Source organism: Maniola jurtina, chromosome 27 (genome assembly GCF_905333055.1).
Source record: "Maniola jurtina chromosome 27, ilManJurt1.1, whole genome shotgun sequence".
NCBI lineage: Eukaryota > Metazoa > Arthropoda > Insecta > Lepidoptera > Nymphalidae > Maniola > Maniola jurtina.
The window spans coordinates 4,721,669-4,746,165 of NC_060055.1; the positions used below are offsets into that span (position 1 = coordinate 4,721,669).

General features: G+C 40.3%; 1 protein-coding gene and 1 long non-coding RNA gene across 2 annotated transcripts; both read right to left on the reverse strand.

Moving 5' to 3' along the window:
• Positions 1 to 1,795: 1,795 nt before the first annotated feature.
• On the reverse strand, positions 1,796 to 23,791 carry LOC123879233. The gene is made up of 3 exons (XR_006798969.1): positions 23,781 to 23,791; positions 23,026 to 23,031; positions 1,796 to 1,896 (listed from the first exon to the last, which is right to left on the reverse strand). It is a non-coding gene; the product is annotated as an uncharacterized LOC123879233 (long non-coding RNA).
• LOC123879229 (synaptic vesicle glycoprotein 2A-like) lies at positions 5,489 to 24,183 on the reverse strand. Its single transcript, XM_045926845.1, has 14 exons — positions 23,587 to 24,183; positions 20,191 to 20,354; positions 19,074 to 19,219; positions 17,932 to 18,079; positions 17,050 to 17,212; positions 12,485 to 12,703; positions 11,169 to 11,289; positions 10,210 to 10,353; positions 9,617 to 9,709; positions 8,959 to 9,239; positions 8,331 to 8,548; positions 7,211 to 7,370; positions 6,514 to 6,704; positions 5,489 to 5,696 (listed from the first exon to the last, which is right to left on the reverse strand). Exons 2-13 carry the CDS (start codon positions 20,315 to 20,317, stop codon positions 6,557 to 6,559), a joined length of 1,968 nt encoding a protein of 655 aa, XP_045782801.1. The 5' UTR covers positions 20,318 to 20,354; positions 23,587 to 24,183; the 3' UTR covers positions 5,489 to 5,696; positions 6,514 to 6,556.
• Positions 24,184 to 24,497: the final 314 nt, after the last annotated feature.

A 24,497-nucleotide genomic window follows, 5' to 3' on the forward strand; every position in this document is an offset into this window, starting at 1 on the left:
GCACGGCAGCCCCTTAGAGCGCTTTCCAGTCAGTTTTAACAAAAAAAAAAACACTCCAAAAAGACAGAGCACGCCCGCCAGCTAACACCAACACGGACGAAGTCCAGAGTAACTATATGATTCTATATACAAATCGTAAGAAGATTCGCTTCTGTCAAGTGTGCGGCTTTTTTTACATAAAATAAATTAGCCAATCTTTCGTCAAAACACAAAAATATACATGAAATTGACATTTTAATTATAAAATTAGATTTTTTTTTAGTTTCTTTAGAGATAGGTGGAACAAAATTGACTAGGGATACACGTAGAAGCTGCAATTTTTTCTAGGAGGTGGCAATTTCAGGTGTGTTAGTATACAATGAAAAGTAACAGGTATCATTACAGAATGCGTCTAAAAAATATTATTGAGGTGGACGCGAAGGGAATGCCCGCGGCATTCAAATTTAATTTGGTTTTTCGCAATTTGTAAACTAATACGACAAAGTAGGCTTATGGCACTTTAATTGCGCCAATGGCAGTATCATCCTCACAGGTTTATATAAAAATCTTTATTTAAAAGGGTCCAGTTTAAGAAATTAGCTCAAGTATCGACTATAACTCACAAATTAGTCGATACTAGAGCTAATTTCTTAAACTGGACACTTTCAAGTAAAGAATTTATATAAACCTGTGAACCTGCCATTGGCGCAATTAAAGTGCCATAAGCCTACTTTGTCCTATTAGTTTACAAATTGCGAAAAACCAAATTAAATTTGAATTTCGCGGGCAGACCCGTCTCATGCCCCTTAAGTAGGTACTTTTATAACAATTGAGTTTTTTTTGAGTGATTATTAGTTCACTACAATAATGAGAATTTTATATGGCAAGTAATAGTTTATTGTTAGTTTTTACACGTTGGTGCTAATTCGGTTTAAAAAAAAACTAGATTAATAGCCGAAATTAATCTCTATCCACGGAAAGAAGTTAGTATGGCATTCTCTCTGTTACGCAATCCCATACGAATGATAGAGACGAAAATTTCAGTGGGCGTTAACCTTGAGTGACCACAATTTACGTTAGTAGGTTAGGTTTTAGAATAAAAATAATAGTGAGGGTACATATAATAATAGTGTCTTTTATAACCTATCAAAATAATAATAAAAGCAGTCTATTATGAATATCACTTAAGATATGGCATCTACGATATCATGCTAAAAACGGGCATACTTCACGAAAATATAAAACTACCCGCATTTTTATTTTCCACTAAGATTTTGCTCTTGGGAATAGGAACAACACAACTAAAACTCGGTCAGGTGCGTGTTGGACTCGCACACGTAGGGTTCCGTACACTTTTCAACTTTTTTTCTGTCTCGTCTGGCTTTACAAAGATTAGCCAATGTCAATTTTGTAGTTATTTGTAACAAGTTAGTTAAACTATACAAGTATGGACCCCGTCTGTGCCAGCGCTCGCCGACACACGCACGGCACCCCCTTAGAGCGCTTTCCAGTCAGTTTTACCAAAAAAAAAAACACTCCAAAAAGGCAGAGCACGCCCGCCAGCTAACACCAACACAGACGAAGTCCCTTTTCCATTTTATTTTCATGGAAGGCATTTTGTTTTTTTTTATTTGTTGTTACAGCGACAATAGAAATAGAAAGTATAGATCGTTTCAACAAATAGTTCCTATGGCGTTATGTTAGCTCCCCTGTCTGTCTAAGTCATTGGCACTATATTGGCATGAGAAGACGCAGATTTTGTTTATTTTCATTTCATTCATTCATGAAAATCAAATGAAAATAAACAAAATCTGCGTCTTCTTATGCAAATATGCTGCCAAGTGCCAATGACTTGGACAGACAGGGGAACCAACATAACGCCATAGGAACTATACGTTGAAACAATCTATACACATTCTGCAAAAATTTCAACTCTCTACCTATTGCTGCTGACAGACAGACAAACGAACGGACAGCGGAGTCTTAGTAATATGGTCCTGTTGAGCCGTAGGGTCTTTTCGGAGCCCTAAAATCTAACATTATGTATGCAAAGGCGGCCTTATTGCTTAAGCAATCTCTACCAGGCAACCTTTGGTGACACGATAGTGTTTGTAGGATACCAAGTTTTATATTTTCGTGAAGTTTACACTTATTTATACTAAAAAAAAAGGATTACAACCATTTTCACCCTTCCTTACGATATGTTCAGCCTTAATAACTCTACCAATTTGTAATAATGCTAAATAACATAGTTTTTAGTATTAAATAGTTGTTAGCGATAGTACAATTCTTAGGTCCGACAAATAACTAAGTATAGGGTAGTACTGAACTTGTAAAAAATACGGGAGCTGTATTCACTATAGGCAAGTGCTTGACCACAATCACACCTGATGGAAAGTGATGATGTGGCCTAAGATGGGACGCGTTTACCTAGAAAATGCGTATTCACTCTTGTTTTAAAGATACCGATTGCTTAGGAAAGTTGCTTAGGTAAATTATTTTGAAAAATGATATTTGTTTCGGAAAATCGTTATACAAATCATGAGATTATACAAATTGATGGATATATGTATAAAAATTGGCAGACTGGTTAAGCGAGTTTGACCCAAATTAGTATCTGGATTGGGTAACAAAACTTTGGTCACACTAAGTAGCGACTCAAAACTACTTATTTTTAGAAATACGTATAATGCGTACATTTTGAGATCTTTTTTTTTCTCTCTCTCGTCTGGCTTTACAAAGATTAGCCAATGTCAAGTTTGTAGTTATTTGTAACAAGTTAGTTAAACTATACAAGTATGGACCCCGTCTGTGCCGGCGCTCGCCGACACACGCACGGCACCCCCTTAGAGCGCTTTCCAGTCAGTTTTAACAAAAAAAAAACACTCCAAAACGGCAGAGCCCGCCCGTCAACTGTCAGGTCAAAAGTACGATTCATCTTTCTTTTTTCTCTCGTCTGGCTTTACACAGATTAGCCAATGTCAAGTTTCTAGTTATTTACAAGTTAGGGAAACTATTTATGTATGGACTTCGTCTGTGCCGGCGCTCGCCGACACACGCGCGCGCCCCTTTAGAGCGCTTCCCAGTCAGTTCCACCACCAAAAAACACCAGTGAAACACAAAAACCGGCCACTTTTAACAAAAAAAAACACTTCAAAAAGGCACTGCACGCGCGCCAGCAAACGCCAACACAGACAAAGACCAAAAATCATACTTTTGGACATGACAGTTGACAAATAGAACTAAAAATAGCGAGTGAGATCTCAAAATGTATGCATTATATTATCTACTTTTTAATATTATTATGAAGCTGATTTTTCAATCGCCAAATAAATTTTAACTGACCAAATAATTTGACATTTTGACAGATTTCCAATACAAAACTGTCAAATAATTGGCGATCGAAAAATCGTTTTCTGAATTTTTACAACCGTAGACATGAATTTTGTTGACGAAAATTATTTTATAGTTACGTATCTTTATAATATTTACAACTTTTAACCTTTTTTTACAATAATAATTTAGCTGCCCCTACACATAGACTTTTCATGACCGAATTGATATATTTTCTGTCTCTTTTTAACCCCACAAATACATAATAATATCAGCCCCTGTTTCACATACAAAGGTTTTGTATTAGAACCATTGTAATAGGCTATATTTGACAGTTGTCAATAATGTATGTAAAATAATCAGCAAATATGAAATTGCAGTAATATTAATTTCTGTTTTTTCTTTTAGTTTTGAAATAAAACTTTTGAAATATTGAATTTGTTATAATAGACAACATTAAATAAAATATTAAACTTTTCTTTATGAAAGCCCTGTTTGTTTCAATAAAATGATGTGTGTGATTACTTAATACTTATAAGTAATAATATATGAAATGTCAAAAGAGGCTTATTAAAATGGCTCTACAGTAGTTATCTCGCTCTTTCAACAGTGCTCTATATAAGTAATTGATACATCTATCTTTGTCTAATTCTTACATGGCATATTTTGCCAGGAACTCTTATATTTCTTGACACATATTTCATATCTTGACATTTTTGGAAGCCTAGATCAAACAGTAATTCACATTTTTGCATTTCTCATTCATGGACCTATATACCTATGAATAGAACTCTCCTTATACCTACTTGAAGCAAATAACTACTTTAATTTTTTTTTTTTTGTATTTTTTTTTTGTATCGCTATCTCACTTCGACTAACGAATTAGAGCGAATGGTCCAACCTCTCGCTCTCACTCGACAGTTGAAGTGGGACAGCAAATTATTTACTTCAAGTAGGTATTAGGAGCGCTCTATCCATCTTTAATATACATTCATGGTTTCATTTCACTACATATTTTATGTGAACCTACTTTAGCCATAGCTTTTTGTATAAATAAAGATATATAACTTAAAAAGAGAAGGGATTATTGCTCCCTCACTTTGTCACATTTGTCTACTTTCTCACTCTTTCGATTTGCTGTTTCTTTCAAACACTATTTTTTAGAGCGAATGGTCCAACCTCTCGCTCTCACTCGGCAGTTGAAGTGGGACAGCAATATATTTACTTCAAGTAGGTATTAGGAGCGCTCTATCCATCTTTAATATACATTCATGGTCTCACTTCACTACATATTTTATGTGAGCCTACTTTAGCCATAGCTTTTTGTATAAATAAAGATATATAACTTAAAAAGAGAAGGGATTATTGCTCCCTCACTTTGCCACATTTCTGACTACTTTCTCACTCTTCCGATTCGCTGTCTCTTTCAAACACTATCATTCACCGACTTTTAATGCGCTGTCTCGCTCTAACAGTCTAGCCACTATTGATTGGCTATGACTGATCTACTACTTTCAACCTATATTTGACCTCTTGTCATTTATACGAGCCTAGTACTTTATCCGTTAACTTTTGGCCTTTTATGTAACCCTCATACAAGTCGAATCGGCAAAATTCATTTGCGCAGAAAAGGGCAACCTAACCTTGACTAAAACCAATCAAAAACAGACCTTATCGCTTGACGTTAAGATTTTAAACCCATGAACAATAGAGACTCTTGCTATCTCGCTCATAATTCGCGCGTACAAAACATGGCACGTAGGCAACAACCAGTAACGGACGCGCGCTATAACTGGCCGAGATATTTTCGCGCCATTCAAAAATAATATTTCTGCGCAGGTACATCGACATAACTTATAAAAGTGGTAGTACTACTACTAAGCAAAAAACTATTTTAAAGAATAAAAAAAAGCAATGAATACCACTACCTATATCGTCTAATCGCCATCTTTTTAGGGTTTTTCACACTAGTAACACATTTTCAATCTCTTTCTAACACACTAGTTCACCGTATCGCCGTCTTGTTCTATCGTAGCCTCGTGGCTATTCCCATGACCACGAAGTACGTGCCCAACTACGTACTAAGCAGGTATGAGTATTAAATACGCATTAAATTATAACTACCTATTGACTTTTATGTGAGCTGGTCCTAAGACAAAGTTAACTGAAGTTAAGACACTGAAAATATCATTGTCTCTTGCTAACACACTAGTTCACCGTATCGCCGTCTCGTTCTATCGTAGCCTCGTGGCTATGCCCATGACCACAAATTATAACTACCTATTGACTTTTATGTGAGCTGGTCCTTAGACAAAGTTATTATTTTTGTTTGACTAACAGAATACAGGAAAACACCCATCTCATTTTTTCACTGTAAATATCATTGTCCCTTTCTTACACGCTAATTCACCATATCACCGTCACGTTCTACTACGCATGAATGATGAGTATTGAATACGCATTAAAAGAACACGTAAAGAGGATATAGACATCACTATCAACATCAAATTTCTTGTGTAAATATCTGTCTCTTTCTAACACACTAGTTCACCGTATCGCCGTCTATGACTATGACTGCAAAGTAAGCGCAAAGCAGAAATGAGTTCTTCTTAAATTATTGATTTTAATGTGAGTTTTAAACTTTTAACAAGTTATTATTTGACTGTATGTTGGAATAAATAATATTGGGAGAGCAAAATACCAACATTTTGTTCACACTAGTAGCACTAATTCACTGTTACTGTATCTTTCTAACACACTAATTCACCGTATCGCTTTCTCGCTCTACTGTAGCCTCGCGGTTATAGGAGTGGCCATGACCACAAAGTTACATGATAAGAATAAAATATAATATTGATAGTTACTATTGACTTTTAGATGAGCCTGATACTTGGACAAATTATTTTTTAATATTTCACTAGTAAAATAAACAATCTTGGGAGAGGACTCTTTAGCAACACTTTTTTTTTTCACTGTCACTATTCTTTTCTGACGCGATGTTTCAGCGTATCGCCGTCTCGGTCTATCGTAGACATGGTGGCCATAACCTCAAAGCAGGATAAGTTTGCCTTAAATTAACTGTTGATTTTTCTGTGAGTGATACTTTTAACAAAATAATTAATGCCTGACTTTTGGAATAAATAAATGGTTTTGGGAGAGGAAAAGACGAATATTTTGTTCACACTAGTAGCACATTTTCACTGTCACTGTCTAACACACTAGTTCACCGTATCGCCGTCTCGCTCTATCGCAGCCGCGAGGCTATAGCGGTGGCCATGATTGCAAAGTATGCGCATAGCATTGTACTGAGAAGGGGGGTACATGCTCCCATACCTCGTACCGCCGCCCCTACCATGTAAGCTATTGATAGGATCAGTCCATGTGCTGTGCATCTGTGGGAAAGAGATAAAAAATAATTGTTAGGCTAAGGCAACGAAATATTTAATAAGTCAACTAGCAATAAGTGTGTCCGCTTTTTCAAATTTACAGACTAGCGCTTGGCTGCAATCAGACCTGCTGGCAAGTGATGATGCAGCCTAAAATAGAGCGTGCTTGCTTTGAAGATATGTAGCACCATCTCGCTCTTAGCGAAGTATATAGAGGGAGCGAGCAATATACTCGCCTCAAGTTAGCGGGACTAGTGTAGCTTCCACGATGTATAGCGCCATCTCACTCTGTGCGAAGTGTATAGAGGGAGCTAGCAGTATACTAGACTCGAGTGAGCACAATTAGTTGCGCCTCCACGATGTATAGCGCCATCTCGCTCTGTGCGAAGTATATAGAGCGAGACCGCAGTATTTTCACATAGAGTGAACAAGATTAGTGTCGCCTCCACGATGTATAGCGCCATCTCGCCCTGTGCTTAGTATATAGAGAGATAGCAGTAAGGTATACTCGCCTCAAGTGAGCGGGATAGGTGTCAATGATCTTGACCCCTACGCCGAAGAATATCACGATGATGACTAGTCCGTACACAGCCTCCACGATGTATAACGCCATCTCGCTCTGCGCGAAGTATATAGAGGGAGACAGCAAGATCAGCAAGGCGCATATTGCCACTGAAAACGGAATTCGACGGTAAAATAGCAACTTATACCAGGTAGGTGAGGTTCATTTGTACGAGTATTTGGAAATCCAAATCATAGGAGAGATAAGTCAAGGGTAAAGTGGGTTTTGTGACCGAATTCTTCTTTTCACTTCTCCCACTGCGCAGGTACAAGGTCGGAGGCCTTTTAATAAAACGCTAAATATACAGAGCGATATCACAAAGCGCAAGTACCAGACGCCAACTGTAGCTTACGTAAAGTACCAGGAGAGCATGGGAGCATAGGAGACTAGGCTTTGACCATATAGAAATTTCCATACAACACTTGCATTGCAAAAAAGCAGGCTTAGTCCGCTTACATCCAGCAAAAGACTTTTTTTAAGAAGAATATTAGCCATGCTAATCATGACTAACACTCCCCTTTCCCCTCCAATTTAGCGTAAAGCTTGTGCCAGGAGTGGGTACGACAATAGTGCAGCGGGTGGGGTTTGAACCGCCGACCTTTCGGAATTCAGTTCGCTCCTCAACCGTTGAGGCTCTATGCACCTCTATGCATGAGAAGTAACAAGTGTAAATTAAAAATTTTCAACACCCCCGACAAATCATTTTCAAATAAATAATTATGTATATCTAGGCAACGTCCATCTTGACAGCTTGACATTTGTCAATTGACACTTGAATATTATGAACCTAAGGGTTATGTAACCTTCTTTTCTACAATAAAACTAGAAAATAGCTGATAACTTTTAAACGGCTGAACCAATTTTCTTGGATTATAGCTGAGAACACTCTCGATCAAGCCACCTTTCAAACAAAAAAACTAAATTAAAATTGGTTCATTCGTTTGAATGAACAGATTCGTTTCACAGATGCACAGATACACAGATACACAGATACACAGACACACAGATACACACGTCAAACTTATAACACCCCTCTTTTTGGGTCGGGGGTTAAAAAGAATGGGTAATACCTGTCGCGGGCGGTCTGTGCAGGCTGCGCGGCACAAGGCACGGCGCGGCGAGCAGCGCGGCGTGCGCGGCGAGCGTGCGCTCGGCGAGCCGGCCGCGCACCGCCCAGCGAAGATCAGCGTGCCGCGCGCACGCGCCGCGCATCCCGCGCACCGTCGTGCCGTTCAGCACGCAGTCCGCGTGCAGCTCGCGCCCCTGCTCCATGTCCGTGTCGATGATGCTGCACAGATAATGCTCAGTCACTCTACCGAACTGCAAGCTACGAGACCCAAAACACCAAAAAGTGGCACTAAAACAGCCAAAACTGGTCCCAAACACTCAAAATTAGCTACTAAACCACACTTACTTGCAATTAACAAACACGGAGGCCCGGAAGGCGGTATAGGACGTCTTGATGTTCGTAAGCGCCGCGTCCACAAACGTGCAATTCACAAACTGCACATGCGACATGAGTATGTCACGGAACGTCACGTCGATATAGTCCACGTTCTCGAGCGTCTCGTAGTATGACGCATTTAAGACCGAAAACAACCGAAATCGGCTCCAAAACACCCAAAAGTGGCACTAAAACAGCCAAAACTGGTACTAAACGCGCCAAAACTGGTCCCAAAAACTCAAAATCACACTTACTTGCAATTAACAAACACGGAGGCCCGGAAGGCGGTATAGGACGTCTTGATGTTCGTAAGCGCCGCGTCCACAAACGTGCAATTCACAAACTGCACATGCGACATGAGTATGTCACGGAAGGTGCAGTTCCGGAACGTCACGTCGATATAGTCCACGTTCTCGAGCGTCTCGTTGTAGGAAACGTTGTCGAATGTAGTATTCGTTATCGTTTTCTTGGCAGCGTCGTATTGCTCGTTGTCGATGATCGTTACGGCGTATGGCACGTAGAGTGAGAGGTAGCACTGTGAAAGAGTAAAACATATGACAATTTTTTTTATTCAAACTAACTTTTAAAAGTACTTTTGAATCGTCAGAGTAATACACCACTGATCCGGAGTGCCGTTCCTAACGAGAGAGCAAGCAACTCGGCGGCTGCTCTTTTCAAATGTTCAATTTACAATAATATTATGCCATATTACTAAGCAATTGCAGTCAGTAATTGTCTGTCTGTCTGCAAGCTTTTCAAAGCCCAACAGTTTCACCGATTTTGATGAAATTTGGTAAAGAGTTAGCTTACATCCCAGGGAAGGACACGGCTACTTTTTATCCCAGAAAATCAAAGAGTTCCCACAGGATTTTTAAAGTCCCATCTGTTTAAACGATTTATCCCACGATTTACCTGTATAGCCACAGCGAATAGCAGCATGCCAGCCAAAGAAAGTGTAGTGTGCCTATATGCGCTCGAAAATAGCTGGAAAAACGCCTGCCAGAACTGAAACAAAAGAAAACCGGTCAAGTGCGAGTCGGATTCGCACGCGAAGGGTTCCGTACCATCATACAAGATATACCTAACACTTATTTAGTAGACTGCAAGTTAATAACAGACTGCGCCATCTATAAGTTATTTTTCCGTGATGACATTTTTTTTGTGATTTAACCACAAATTCACGGTTTTCGGATTTTTTCCTTACATGATTTTGTCCTTATACGATTTGATTCCCTTTTTTTAACAGATTACAACATGAGGCGGACCAACGAATTCCTAAAAGGTGGCAATTGGCGGAACCTCTGGTGCTGCAATTGTTCATGGAAGGCGGTAATCACTTAACATCAGCTGACCCGCCTGCTCGTTTGCTCACCGTTTCATTATAAAAATTTTAGAAAAACACACGATAAAGTGATCCTATAAGGGTTCCTTTTTTTCTTTTGAGGTACGGAACCCTAAAATACATATGACTGGCTCTAGTGAGCTATGACCTTAAAGGTCCTAACCATTTTAACACTGTGCCTGACGTGGTGCAGCGCAGGCGGGCGTCTCTTCCCCGGCAGCGACAGTTCGCCGAGTCGGTAGTCTGCGTCGCCCGACAGAGTCGCCGCGCGACCGCACAGTCGCGTCTGGTTTCCACTGTGTATACTCTGAAAGACAAAATAAAAATCGACTCGATTCTTAGATTCCATGCCTGGATAGAACGTAGAACCTAAGAATCCCACCATAGAACGTAGAACCTAAGAATCCCACCATAGAACGTAGAACCTAAGAATCCCACCATAGAACGTAGAACCTAAGAATCCCACCACAAATGCTCAACACACGCTTTACACACGTATCACGCACGGTCGCACACGCTTCACACACGCTTCACATACGCGATTCGCACATGCGTTACTCACTCACCACATACAGTCACTCACGCCCAATACCCGTGCCACACACCCTCTACACATGCGCAACACACGCACCACTCACGCGCAACACACGCTCTACCAAAGCGGTATGGGTTTAATAAAAACTGCCATTCCCCTCCCAAGTTAGCCGCTTCCATCATCTGTATCATCACTTACCACCAGGTGAGATTGCAGTCAAGGGCTAACTTGTATCTGAATTCTGAATAAAAAATAAAAAAAAAACACGCTTCACACACGCGCAACACTCGCAGCACAAAGCGGCAGAATATATAATACTAGCTAATGCCCGCGACTTCGTTCGCGTGGATGTAGGTTTTTAAAATCCCGTGGGAACTCTTTAATTTTTCGGGATAAAAAGTAGCCTATGTGCTAATCCAGGGAATAATCTATCTCCATTCCAAACAGCCCAATCTGTCCAGCCAATTTTGCGTGAAGGAGTAACAAACATACACACATACATACACACACACACACACACACACACACACAAACTTTCGCCTTTATAATATTAGTGGGAAGTGTAATGGATTACTTGTTGAACACACCTGATAAACCATCATAGCGTCCACCTCTCGCCCAACGTCGAGTAAGTAGCGAGGAGACTCGGGCGTCCATATTAGGCTTATGAGGGACGCAATGATTGGCAGTGTGCATAATAGGAGATATCTGCAACAAAAATTATCATGATCATCATTAACTCAAAAAAACCGGTCAAGCGCGAGTCGGACTCGAACACAAAGGGTTCCGTACCATCGTACAAGATTTAGTATTTTTAGGGTTCCGTACCTCGCAAAGGAAAAAGGAACCCTTATAGGATCACTTTGTTGTCTGTTGTGTAAGTCAAGAAAACTAAAATAGATTTTTATTTATTTCATCCATATTATCCATAGATTTTGATTTATCATGCAAAATGTCAAGAAAGGGACTCGGTGAGCGAGTTTGACACGCAGGCTGGTTTTTTTTAACATTATAGTGGCTACACTCTATTACTCTCTATCTGTGTAGAAACAGCGAAGTGGCAGATACATGACTCTAACGGCCGAAATTAATTACTTATCTATCTGTAATCTATACACATAATAAAATTGTAGAAAAGTGGTGTCTGTACAATGGAAATATATAAAAAAAAGTAGCAGGGGTTGTTATTATATCGATGCCGAACCCGAAATTGTAATTAATTTTTTTTTGTCTGTTTGTCTGTTTATCTGTGTGTTTGTGCACGCTAATATCAGAAACGGCTTATTCGATTTAGATACGGTTTTCACTAATATATTGTAGTAAGCTTCACTTAGCATTTAGTGTTTATTACATGTCAATCGGTTCATAAATAAAAAACTTATGTCAATTTAAAGAATCACGGCGAACATTTTAACGTACAGAGTATATGCTGCCCGAAAAGTCACTATTCCACGCGAACGAAGTCGCGGGCACAGCTAGTCTGTCAATAAATTTCTTAGCAACGTTGTTATTTGTCAAGAATCACATGATTTTTTTGACAAATAACAAAGTTGCTAAGTTACTTATCGACAGATTAAAGATAGAATGATTATTAATTTCGGCCGTAAGTCAACAGGAAGTATACTGTATAACTTCTAAAAATGGACTTCGTCTGTGGTGGCGTTTGCTGGCGCGCGTGTTGTGACTTTTTGGAGTGTTTTTTTTTGTTAAAACTGACTGAAAAGCGCTCTAAGGGGGTGCCGTGCGTGTGTCGGCGAGCGCCGGCACAGACGGGGTCCATACCTACTTGTATAGTTTAGCTAACTTGTTACAAATAACAACAAACTTGACATTGGCTGATCATTGTAAAAGCCAGACGAGAGAAAAAAAAAAAAAACTTCTAAAAAAATAAAAAAATACTCACCTATGCCAAGCACTAAAATGCTCTTTATTCTCCACCAGCGCCTCGGGTCCAGTGCCGGGCAGGATCGCCTGCGCCAGCCCAGCGGACAGTAGGATGCCAGCGCCCATACTGGCCGGGAGAGTGGCGAGCAGCGCCGTGCGGTAGGGCCGCGCCGCCACCTCGGCCGCGTACGTGAACCCCGTGGATATGATGCCCCCGGAACCGATGGCTGAACAGAATCTGATGGACAAGAGGATATAATATCATCATCCTGGAGGAGATAAGACGACCCCGTGGATATGATGCCCCCGGATCCGATGGCTGAACAGAATCTGATGGACAAGAGGATATAATATCATCATCCTGGAGGAGATAAGACGACCCCGTGGATATGATGCCCCCGGATCCGATGGCTGAACAGAATCTGATGGACAAGAGGATATAATATCATCATCCTGGAGGAGATAAGACGACCCCGTGGATATGATGCCCCCGGATCCGATGGCTGAACAGAATCTGATGGACAAGAGGATATAATATCATCATCCTGGAGGAGATAAGACGACCCCGTGGATATGATGCCCCCGGATCCGATGGCTGAACAGAATCTGATGGACAAGAGGATAAAATATCATCATCCTGGAGGAGATAAGACGACCCCGTGGATATGATGCCCCCGGATCCGATGGCTGAACAGAATCTGATGGACAAGAGGATATAATATCATCATCCTGGAGGAGATAAGACGACCCCGTGGATATGATGCCCCCGGAACCGATGGCTGAACAGAATCTGATGGACAAGAGGATATAATATCATCATCCTGGAGGAGATAAGACGACCCCGTGGATATGATGCCCCCGGATCCGATGGCTGAACAGAATCTGATGGACAAGAGGATATAATATCATCATCCTGGAGGAGATAAGACGACCCCGTGGATATGATGCCCCCGGATCCGATGGCTGAACAGAATCTGATGGACAAGAGGATATAATATCATCATCCTGGAGGAGATAAGACGACCCCGTGGATATGATGCCCCCGGAACCGATGGCTGAACAGAATCTGATGGACAAGAGGATATAATATCATCATCCTGGGGGAGATAAGACGACCCCGTGGATATGATGCCCCCGGATCCGATGGCTGAACAGAATCTGATGGACAAGAGGATATAATATCATCATCCTGGAGGAGATAAGACGACCCCGTGGATATGATGCCCCCGGATCCGATGGCTGAACAGAATCTGATGGACAAGAGGATATAATATCATCATCCTGGAGGAGATAAGACGACCCCATGGATATGATGCCCCCGGAACCGATGGCTGAACAGAATCTGATGGACAAGAGGATATAATATCATCATCCTGGAGGAGATAAGACGACCCCGTGGATATGATGCCCCCGGATCCGATGGCTGAACAGAATCTGATGGACAAGAGGATATAATATCATCATCCTGGAGGAGATAAGACGACCCCGTGGATATGATGCCCCCGGATCCGATGGCTGAACAGAATCTGATGGACAAGAGGATATAATATCATCATCCTGGAGGAGATAAGACGACCCCGTGGATATGATGCCCCCGGAACCGATGGCTGAACAGAATCTGATGGACAAGAGGATATAATATCATCATCCTGGAGGAGATAAGACGACCCCGTGGATATGATGCCCCCGGATCCGATGGCTGAACAGAATCTGATGGACAAGAGGATATAATATCATCATCCTGGAGGAGATAAGACGACCCCGTGGATATGATGCCCCCGGATCCGATGGCTGAACAGAATCTGATGGACAAGAGGATATAATATCATCATCCTGGAGGAGATAAGACGACCCCGTGGATATGATGCCCCCGGATCCGATGGCTGAACAGAATCTGATGGACAAGAGGATATAATATCATCATCCTGGAGGAGATAAGACGACCCCGTGGATATGATGCCCCCGGAACCGATGGCTGAACAGAATCTGATGGACAAGAGGATATAATATCATCATCCTGGAGGAGATAAGACGACCCCGTGGATATGATGCCCCCGAATCCGATGGCTGAACAGAATCTGATGGACAAGAGGATATAATATCATCATCCTGGAGGAGATAAGACGACCCCGTGGATATGATGCCCCCGGATCCGATGGCTGAACAGAATCTGATGGACAAGAGGATATAATATCATCATCCTGGAGGAGATAAGACGACCCCGTGGATATGATGCCCCCGGATCCGATGGCTGAACAGAATCTGATGGACAAGAGGATATAATATCATCATCCTGGAGGAGATAAGACGACCCCGTGGATATGATGCCCCCGGAACCGATGGCTGAACAGAATCTGATGGACAAGAGGATATAATATCATCATCCTGGAGGAGATAAGACGACCCCGTGGATATGATGCCCCCGGATCCGATGGCTGAACAGAATCTGATGGACAAGAGGATATAATATCATCATCCTGGAGGAGATAAGACGACCCCGTGGATATGATGCCCCCGGATCCGATGGCTGAACAGAATCTGATGGACAAGAGGATATAATATCATCATCCTGGAGGAGATAAGACGACCCCGTGGATATGATGCCCCCGGAACCGATGGCTGAACAGAATCTGATGGACAAGAGGATATAATATCATCATCCTGGAGGAGATAAGACGACCCCGTGGATATGATGCCCCCGGATCCGATGGCTGAACAGAATCTGATGGACAAGAGGATATAATATCATCATCCTGGAGGAGATAAGACGACCCCGTGGATATGATGCCCCCGGATCCGATGGCTGAACAGAATCTGATGGACAAGAGGATATAATATCATCATCCTGGAGGAGATAAGACGACCCCATGGATATGATGCCCCCGGAACCGATGGCTGAACAGAATCTGATGGACAAGAGGATATAATATCATCATCCTGGAGGAGATAAGACGACCCCGTGGATATGATGCCACCGGATCCGATGGCTGAACAGAATCTGATGGACAAGAGGATATAATATCATCATCCTGGAGGAGATAAGACGACCCCGTGGATATGATGCCCCCGGATCCGATGGCTGAACAGAATCTGATGGACAAGAGGATATAATATCATCATCCTGGAGGAGATAAGACGACCCCGTGGATATGATGCCCCCGGAACCGATGGCTGAACAGAATCTGATGGACAAGAGGATATAATATCATCATCCTGGAGGAGATAAGACGACCCCGTGGATATGATGCCCCCGGATCCGATGGCTGAACAGAATCTGATGGACAAGAGGATATAATATCATCATCCTGGAGGAGATAAGACGACCCTGTGGATATGATGCCCCCGGATCCGATGGCTGAACAGAATCTGATGGACAAGAGGATATAATATCATCATCCTGGAGGAGATAAGACGACCCCGTGGATATGATGCCCCCGGATCCGATGGCTGAACAGAATCTGATGGACAAGAGGATATAATATCATCATCCTGGAGGAGATAAGACGACCCCGTGGATATGATGCCCCCGGAACCGATGGCTGAACAGAATCTGATGGACAAGAGGATATAATATCATCATCCTGGAGGAGATAAGACGACCCCGTGGATATGATGCCCCCGGATCCGATGGCTGAACAGAATCTGATGGACAAGAGGATATAATATCATCATCCTGGAGGAGATAAGACGACCCCGTGGATATGATGCCCCCGGATCCGATGGCTGAACAGAATCTGATGGACAAGAGGATATAATATCATCATCCTGGAGGAGATAAGACGACCCCGTGGATATGATGCCCCCGGATCCGATGGCTGAACAGAATCTGATGGACAAGAGGATAAAATATCATCATCCTGGAGGAGATAAGACGACCCCGTGGATATGATGCCCCCGGATCCGATGGCTGAACAGAATCTGATGGACAAGAGGATATAATATCATCATCCTGGAGGAGATAAGACGACCCTGTGGATATGATGCCCCCGGAACCGATGGCTGAACAGAATCTGATGGACAAGAGGATATAATATCATCATCCTGGAGGAGATAAGACGACCCCGTGGATATGATGCCCCCGGATCCGATGGCTGAACAGAATCTGATGGACAAGAGGATATAATATCATCATCCTGGAGGAGATAAGACGACCCCGTGGATATGATGCCCCCGGATCCGATGGCTGAACAGAATCTGATGGACAAGAGGATATAATATCATCATCCTGGAGGAGATAAGACGACCCCGTGGATATGATGCCCCCGGATCCGATGGCTGAACAGAATCTGATGGAAAAGGTGATATAATATCATCATCCTGGAGAAGAAAGGTCCATGAAAGTACCAGGCTTTCATAAATACAGAAGAGTTTAGGGTTTAGCCCCCCCATAAAACCCGTCAGTCCGTTCCCAGTCACCAGTAAAACACAAATCCCGGCCACTTTTGACAAAAAAAAAACACCCCAAAAAGGTGGAGCACGTACGCCAGCAAACACCAACGCAGACGAAGGCCCCTGGTCAGTGAACTTTGACTTTTGAGGCCCAACAATCTGAGAGCACCAGGCTGGTAGTGTAAGCAAACTGACCTGGCCATCATGAAGGTGCCGTACGTGGGCATGAAGGCGGCGATGGTCGCGAACACCGCGTTGACCGCGAGAGCGGAGTGGAGCGCTCGTCGCCTGCCACCACGCTCGGCGAGCGCGCCCCAACCCACGCCGCCCAGCGACCAGCCCATTATCGTGATTAGAACTGGAGATAACAAGTGTAAATTAAAAATTTATAACACCCCCGACAAGTGAAGGTTACAGTAACTAGAAAAGAGCTGATAACTTTCAAACGGCTGAACCGATTTTCTTGGATTATAGCTAACAACACTTTCGATCAAGCCACCTTTCAAACAAAAAAAAAAAAATTAAAATCGGTTCATTAGTTTAGGAGCTATGAGGCCACAGACAGATACACAGATACACACGTCAAACATGTAACACCCGTTTTTGGGTCAGAGGGGTTAAAAATAAACCATCGCCGGATGGTTTATTTTTAACCCCTCTGCACTAATCCGTACACCAAAGGTTGCCTGTAAGAGATGCAATAAGGCCGCCTTTGCACCAACTAGTATAGTTTCTTCTAATGTTTTCTGTAAAATTATGTTTGTGTGGTCAATAAAGTTTTCCAAATAAATAAATCGATCAAGTTTAAATTGAATTCGCACGAAGATTCCGTGACATCGTGCTAGAAATAAAACTATGATTTTTTTTATTTTCATGGCAGCCATTTTGAAATTTTATTGTTTGTTGTTATATCGGCATTTTTTTTTAAATTAGATTACGGTCGGAGTGATACAGGGTATACAAGTGTAAATAAAATAATAACAACCCCGACAAGTGAAGGTTACAGTAACTAAAGCTCTCGTATGAATGAGGCCTAAATGATTATGATTATGTCCATGTTCAGTGGTTACCACTCACCCAGCCAATTCTTCTCGTGCGGCAGTATACACAGTTCGATTTCCGCGGAGGGCAACACGAAGGCGATGGAGGCGAGCTCAAGTGAAGCTCCCGCGACGGCCAGGCAGACTGCCACATACACTTTGAGCTGGGATAAACCACAGCCAGCCTGAAATAGTTCAAACAAATCGCAGCAACCGACTCCAAAAAAACCGGCCAAGTGCGAGTCGGACTCGCGCACTGAGGGTTCCGTACTCGGGTATTTTTTCCAACATTTCGCACGATAAATCAAAAACTATTATACATAAAAATAAATAAAAATCTGTTTTAGGATGTACAAGTAAAGCCCTTTCATATGATACCCCACTTGGTATAGTTATCTTATTTTGAAAATTGAAACACATTTTAATTATTTTTTTTTAATGATGTAACCACAAATTCGCGGTTTCCAGATTTATTCCTGTACTTGTGCTATAAGACCTACCTACCTACCAAATTTCATGATTCTAGGTCAACGGGAAGTACCCTATAGGTTTCTTGACAGACAGACAACAAAGTGATCCTATAAGGGTTCCGTTTTTCCTTTTGAGGTACGGAACCCTAATGATCTGCATCATCACTTACCACAAGGTGTGATTGCAGTCAAGGGGCTAACTTGTATCTGAATAAATAACAAGTGTAAATTAAAAATTTATAACACCCCCGACAAGTGAAGGTTACAGTAACTAGAAAAGACCGAAAAGACCTGATAACTTTCAAACGGCTGAACCGATTTTCTTGGACTATTCCGCGCCTACGATCCAAAGTATTTGAGTTTTCCAAAACATCATTTTCAAATAAATAATTATGTATCTAGGCAACGTCCATCTTAACAGCTTGACATTTGTCAATTGACATAATATTATGAACCTAACGGTTATCTAACCTTCTCTTCTACAAGAAAACTAGAACAGAGCTGATAACTCTTAAACGGCTGAACCAATTTTTTTGGATTATAGCTAAGAACACTCTCGATCAAGCCACCTTTCAAACAAAAAAAGTACATTAAAATCGGTTCATTCGTTTAGGCGCTACGATGCCACAGACAGATACACAGATACACACGTCAAACTTATAACTCCCCTCTTTTTGGGTCGGGGGTTAAAAACACAATAATTACTTACTTGTCGTAACGCATCCTCATGGAACTGCTCCAGCACGCTGGAGTCGTTATAGTCCAGGAGCTCACCGCTCTCGTTGCTCTCCGCGTTTTCTTGAGGCGCGTTCCCCATATTCCCCGCGTTACCAGGGTCTCCCGAGCCTTCCGTGCCTAGAGTAAAAAGAAATCAGGACTTCGTCCGTGTTGGTGTTAGCTGGCGGGCGTGCTCTGCCTTTTTGGAGTGTTTTTTTTTTGTTAAAACTGACTGGAAAGCGCTCTAAGGGGGTGCCGTGCGTGTGTCGGCGAGCGTCGGCACGGATGGGGTCCATACTTGTATAGTAAAACTAACTTGTTACAAATAACTACAAACTTGACATTGGCTAATTTTGTAAAGCCAGACGAGAGAGGAAAAAAAAAAAGAAATCAGTCAAGTGCGAGTTGACAGACGCACACAAAATAACACTTTTTAGGGTTTCATACCTCAAAAAGAAAAACGCAACCCTTATAGGATCACTTTGTTGTCTGTCTGTCTTGTCTATCAAGAAAACCTATAGGGTACTTCCCGTTGACCAAGAATCGTGAAAGGCAAGTGTGAGTCAGATTCCGCGCACCGAGGGTTCCGTACTCGGGTATTTTTCCAACAAGAAATACGGAACCCTTATAGGATCACTTTGTTGTCTGTCTGTCTGTCGTGTCTATCAAGAAAACCTATAGGGTACTTCCCGTTGACCAAGAATCGTGAAAGGCAAGTGTGAGTCAGATTCCGCGCACCGAGGGTTCCGTACTCGCGTATTTTTCCAACATTTTGCACGATAAATCAAAAACCATTACGCATAAAAGTAAATAAAAATCTGTTTAAGATTGTACACGTAAAAGCCCTTTCATATGATACCCCACTTGGTATAATTATCCTACTTTGAAAATTGAAACACATTTTAATTTTTTTTTTCTGTGATGTAACTACAAATTCACGGTTTTCAGATTTATTCCTGTACTTGTGCTATAAGACCTACCTACCTGCCAAATTTCATGATTCTAGGTCAACGGGAAGTACCCTATAGGTTTCTTGACAGACAGACAGACAACAAAGTGATCCTATAAGGGTTCCGTTTTTCCTTTTGAGGTGCGGAACCCTAACGTACCTTGCACATTAAGTTTCCCCTCGTTGTATGTCATGCTGTAGGACTTGGCGAGGGAGCCGAAGCTGCCCAGTTTTGACGAGGTCTCAGAGTCGGAGCGCGCACGCACGAGGCACGCCTGTTCCTCCATTGTGCGGCCGGCTTAACACTAATGTATTGCGATACATCTGAAAATACAAATCATATTAAAGCACCTTAACAGATTCAACTTACAACTTGTATCTAGTATGCTCCTGGCAAAAGCTTATTACACAATCGAGGATTATGTAAATGATAAAAAACCGGCCAAGTGCGAGTCAGACTCGCGCACCGAGGGTTCCATACTCGGTTATTTTTCGGACATTTTGCACGACAAATCAAAAACTATCATGCATAAAAATTCATAAAAATCTGTTTTAGAATATACAGGTAAAGCCCTTTCATATGATACCCCACTTGGTATAGTTATCTTATTTTGAAAATTTAAACACATTTTAATTTCTTATGACGTATTAAAAAATAAACTACTTACTAGATCTCGTTCGATAAGAAGTAGCCAATGTGCTAATCCAGGACATTATCTATCTCCATTCCAAATTTCAGCCAAATCCGTCCAGTAGTTTTTGCGTGAAGGAGTAACAAACACACACACACACACATACACACACACACAAACTTTCGCCTTTATAATATTACTGTGATTAGCTGATGTCCACGAATTTGTAACTGTGGATTTAGGTTTTTAAAAAACCTGTGGGAACTCTTTGATTTTCCAGGATCAAAAGTTGTCTATGTCACTCTCCAGGTATTTAATACCCAAAAAAATCACGTCAATTCGTTGGATATGATTTAACAGGGCTCTCTCCGTCACTTACTCCATACAATCGTAGTCCCAATTTCATTTGAATATTAAGCAACCAAAGTCCATGAAATTTCGCAGACATATTCTAGAAACTAATATCTATGCCTGTGGTGTTTTAGATTTTTCTAAAAATATGTACTTAGTTTTAAAATTACAGGGGCTCAAAGATTTGTATGTGAATTTTTGAGACCGCGTAACTTTGAAACCGAATATTTTAACGGAAATCTGGAAAACCACAGGCATAGATATTAGTTCCTGGAACATTTCTACAAAATTCCATTGAGTATGATTGGTTAGTATTCCAATGAGAGACAAACTACGTTTGTATGGAGCGAGTGACAGAGAGACCCCTCATAAGAACAAACTAAGAAACTTTCGCATTTGTAATATGGGTAAAAAGTAGCCACATTGATCCAAGGTAAAATCTATCTTCATTCTAAAACTCATCCAAATCCATCCAGCGGTTTTTGCATAAAGGTGTAACAAACATACATACAAACTTTCACCTTTATAATTTACTAGCGACCCGCCCCGGCTTCGCACGGGTGGACATTTATTTTTTCTATTTTCCGGGATAAAATATAGCCTATACGGATTCGGAAGAATCCCTCTAAGTAATGGTAAAAGAAATTTTGAAATTGGTCCAGTAGTTTTTGAGCCTATTCAATACAAACATACAAAAATACAAAAATACAAAGGTTTTCCTCTTTATAATATTGGTATAGATTAGTGTGATATATGATTTCACCAATCCATATGGCCTTAATAACAAAGTAGTTCTTCATATTTTGACCTTATACAGGTTTCACTTAATTAGTGCTAGTAAATTAATATCATCCTGCAGTAAATAATAGTGCTAACCAAATAGTTTTTTTTTTCATGTAATAATATTATGATATAACTCTTAAACTATGCAAAAGATACAAGTGTAAATTAAAAATTTATAACACCCCGACAAGTGAAGGTTACAGTAACTAGAAAAGAGCTGATAACTTTCAAACAGCCGAACTGATTTTCTTGAATTATAGCTAAGAACACTCTTGATCAAGCCACCTTTCAAACAAAAAAAAAACTTAATTAAAATCGGTTCATTAGTTTAGGAGCTACGATGCACAGACAGATACACATGTCAAACTTATAACACCCCTCTTTTTGGGTCGGGGGTTAAAAATTAAATCATGTAATCCATAATTCAATACTAATATAAATGCAAAAGTGTATTTCTGACTGTCTACTAGCTTTTCACATCCCAACTGTGTAAACAAAATTTGGTATAGATGAACGCTTGGATCCTGGAGAAAGACAGGATTATTTTTTATCCCGAAAATTCAAAGATATCCCACAGAATTTTTAAAAAACCGAAATCTGACACTGACACCACAGATATCAACTAGTAATCCATACTTTTACAGTAAACACAAGACAGATAATATGATTGCTAAGCTATGGACACATTTAGCAGAATTCTTTGTTCCAAATTCCAATACAATATTATAAAATACTGAAACGTAAGGAGAGGATACTGCATGGCTTAGACACTGTTGAAAAATTCCAAATTTTTCTGTTCAAGGAACCTAATTTTTGACCCTAGCCTTAAATTGTTTTTTTTTTGTTTATAAAAGAATATTAGCCATGCTAATCACGACTAATGCTCCCCTTTCCCCTCCAATTAAGCGTAAAGCTTGTGCCAGGAGTGGGTACGACAATAATGCAACGGGTGGGGTTTGAACCTAGAAACCTAAAATACATAAAATATTTGCTATTACCTTTGTTGTATAATTATATCTAAGAATTAAATTAATAGAGAGGTAGTATAAGATTAATGTACTTTAAAAACATTTTTAACATTTGGGCATGCAAAGTAAGCATAAGCTGGAAATAAAAAAGGGTAAGTAAATAAGTAAACCACAAAAGTAGGCATTGTACATAGAACTACATAACATAGGATAACTAAAATATAAATTACATAGTAGGAATAGCAAAAACACCAAAACAACAATAAACTGGCCTAACACTGATAACTTATCTATAAATAACCAAATTCCAATCAATTGTTCCATGCACAACGTGAATAAAATAATAATTTCTTATCAAGTTATCACCAATAAAGTTGAACGACTTCTAGACAAAGCAACAACAAAATAACTTACGTTTAACTGCAATATTGATAAAATATTATCAAGGGAAAGAGATTAAACGTTAAATTTCATTTTAATTTTGAGCTATTCACGCAAAATCATGAAACAAAATAAACATGCGAGAAAAATTTCAAGATCAGACAAAATTCTTTGGACAAACGCAAGGTAGGTACCACAGACCAGAGACTAACTTTTTCACAGGAAGTGACAGTTAATAAGGTTTTAATTCATTTTGTAAAGCCGTATTCACACGTATGCGAACATAACACCTTAAAAAGGTATTTATTGTCATGAAACTACTAAAAACAGTATTCAAAATTTAATCACGGACAATTATTGTTCTGTATAGTTATTATACTGTTTCTGTATATTCTAAGCATGGTTTAGGAAAAAAATACTACATTATAGCATTAAACTTACAATTTTCAAGCGTAAAGCAATGAAGTTCGGATTGTAACACGTCTTATTATTCTTAAACTCTCATTATGCACACTGAAAGCGACATCACACCAGTATTTATTGAGAAAATTTGTACAAATTACATTGTGATTATTTATTGCTCGTGATATGTGCAAATTTAAAAATAATATTGAGCTGTTTAGAACCTGCTGCACATCATACACATCTTGGTTTTAGTTGGAAAGAACTAAAAAGTAAATAAAAACCCCATTCCACTAATATAAACACTTCGATCACACATTTCCGTTAGTGCTATTACTCAATTTTGCAATACGAAACACATTAATTAAACACTGCGCGGCTAACACTTTAATTTTCAATTATTATCATACGATCGTTTATTCACTAATATTTCACCTATTCTTTTAGTAATTTTAAAAACTTATACCACTAAAACTGCAACAGTTATTAGCAAATTAGTGAAATAAAATTAAGTCTATTTATAGAAATAAGAAGTCCTCAATACATCACACTTATAACTAAGTGCTACATTTATAACTGCGGAGTTTAAGGTCAAAAAAGGATAGAATAACAAAACGAGTAATTGTAGGAACGAGAGGTGTATAGTAACCCATGGTGGCATGACAAGCGTAATGCAATACAGCACCATGACACATCTTCGGATTGATCCTGAGATATTTTTTGAAGTGATTACGTAAAGAACTTTGTTCTACTTGTAAGCAAAGAAATTGGGAAACTCTTATATTCTACTAATGAATTGAATAATGATTAAAAACCCTGTTTAGTATAATATATTATATTTTATAGAATTATTTGATAACAAATAATTTCAATCATTAAACAATGTGTACTTAGCTTAAGATAAAGTTCGAAAATAACAACCGACTTTAATGTTATTATTGGATGGCAAT

What these genes read in the sequence shown, in the direction of transcription:
- LOC123879229 (XM_045926845.1), bottom strand. Translation starts at nt 20,317, where the DNA reads ATGGAGGAACAGGCGTGCCTCGTGCGTGCGCGCTCCGACTCTGAGACC. An exon ending in ACGCTATGATGGTTTATCAG is followed by an intron (nt 10,354 to 11,168) that starts GTGTGTTCAACA and finishes TTTGTCTTTCAG; the next exon opens with AGTATACACAGTGGAAACCA. An exon ending in TATTCGCTGTGGCTATACAG is followed by an intron (nt 9,240 to 9,616) that starts GTAAATCGTGGG and finishes ACTCTTTCACAG; the next exon opens with TGCTACCTCTCACTCTACGT.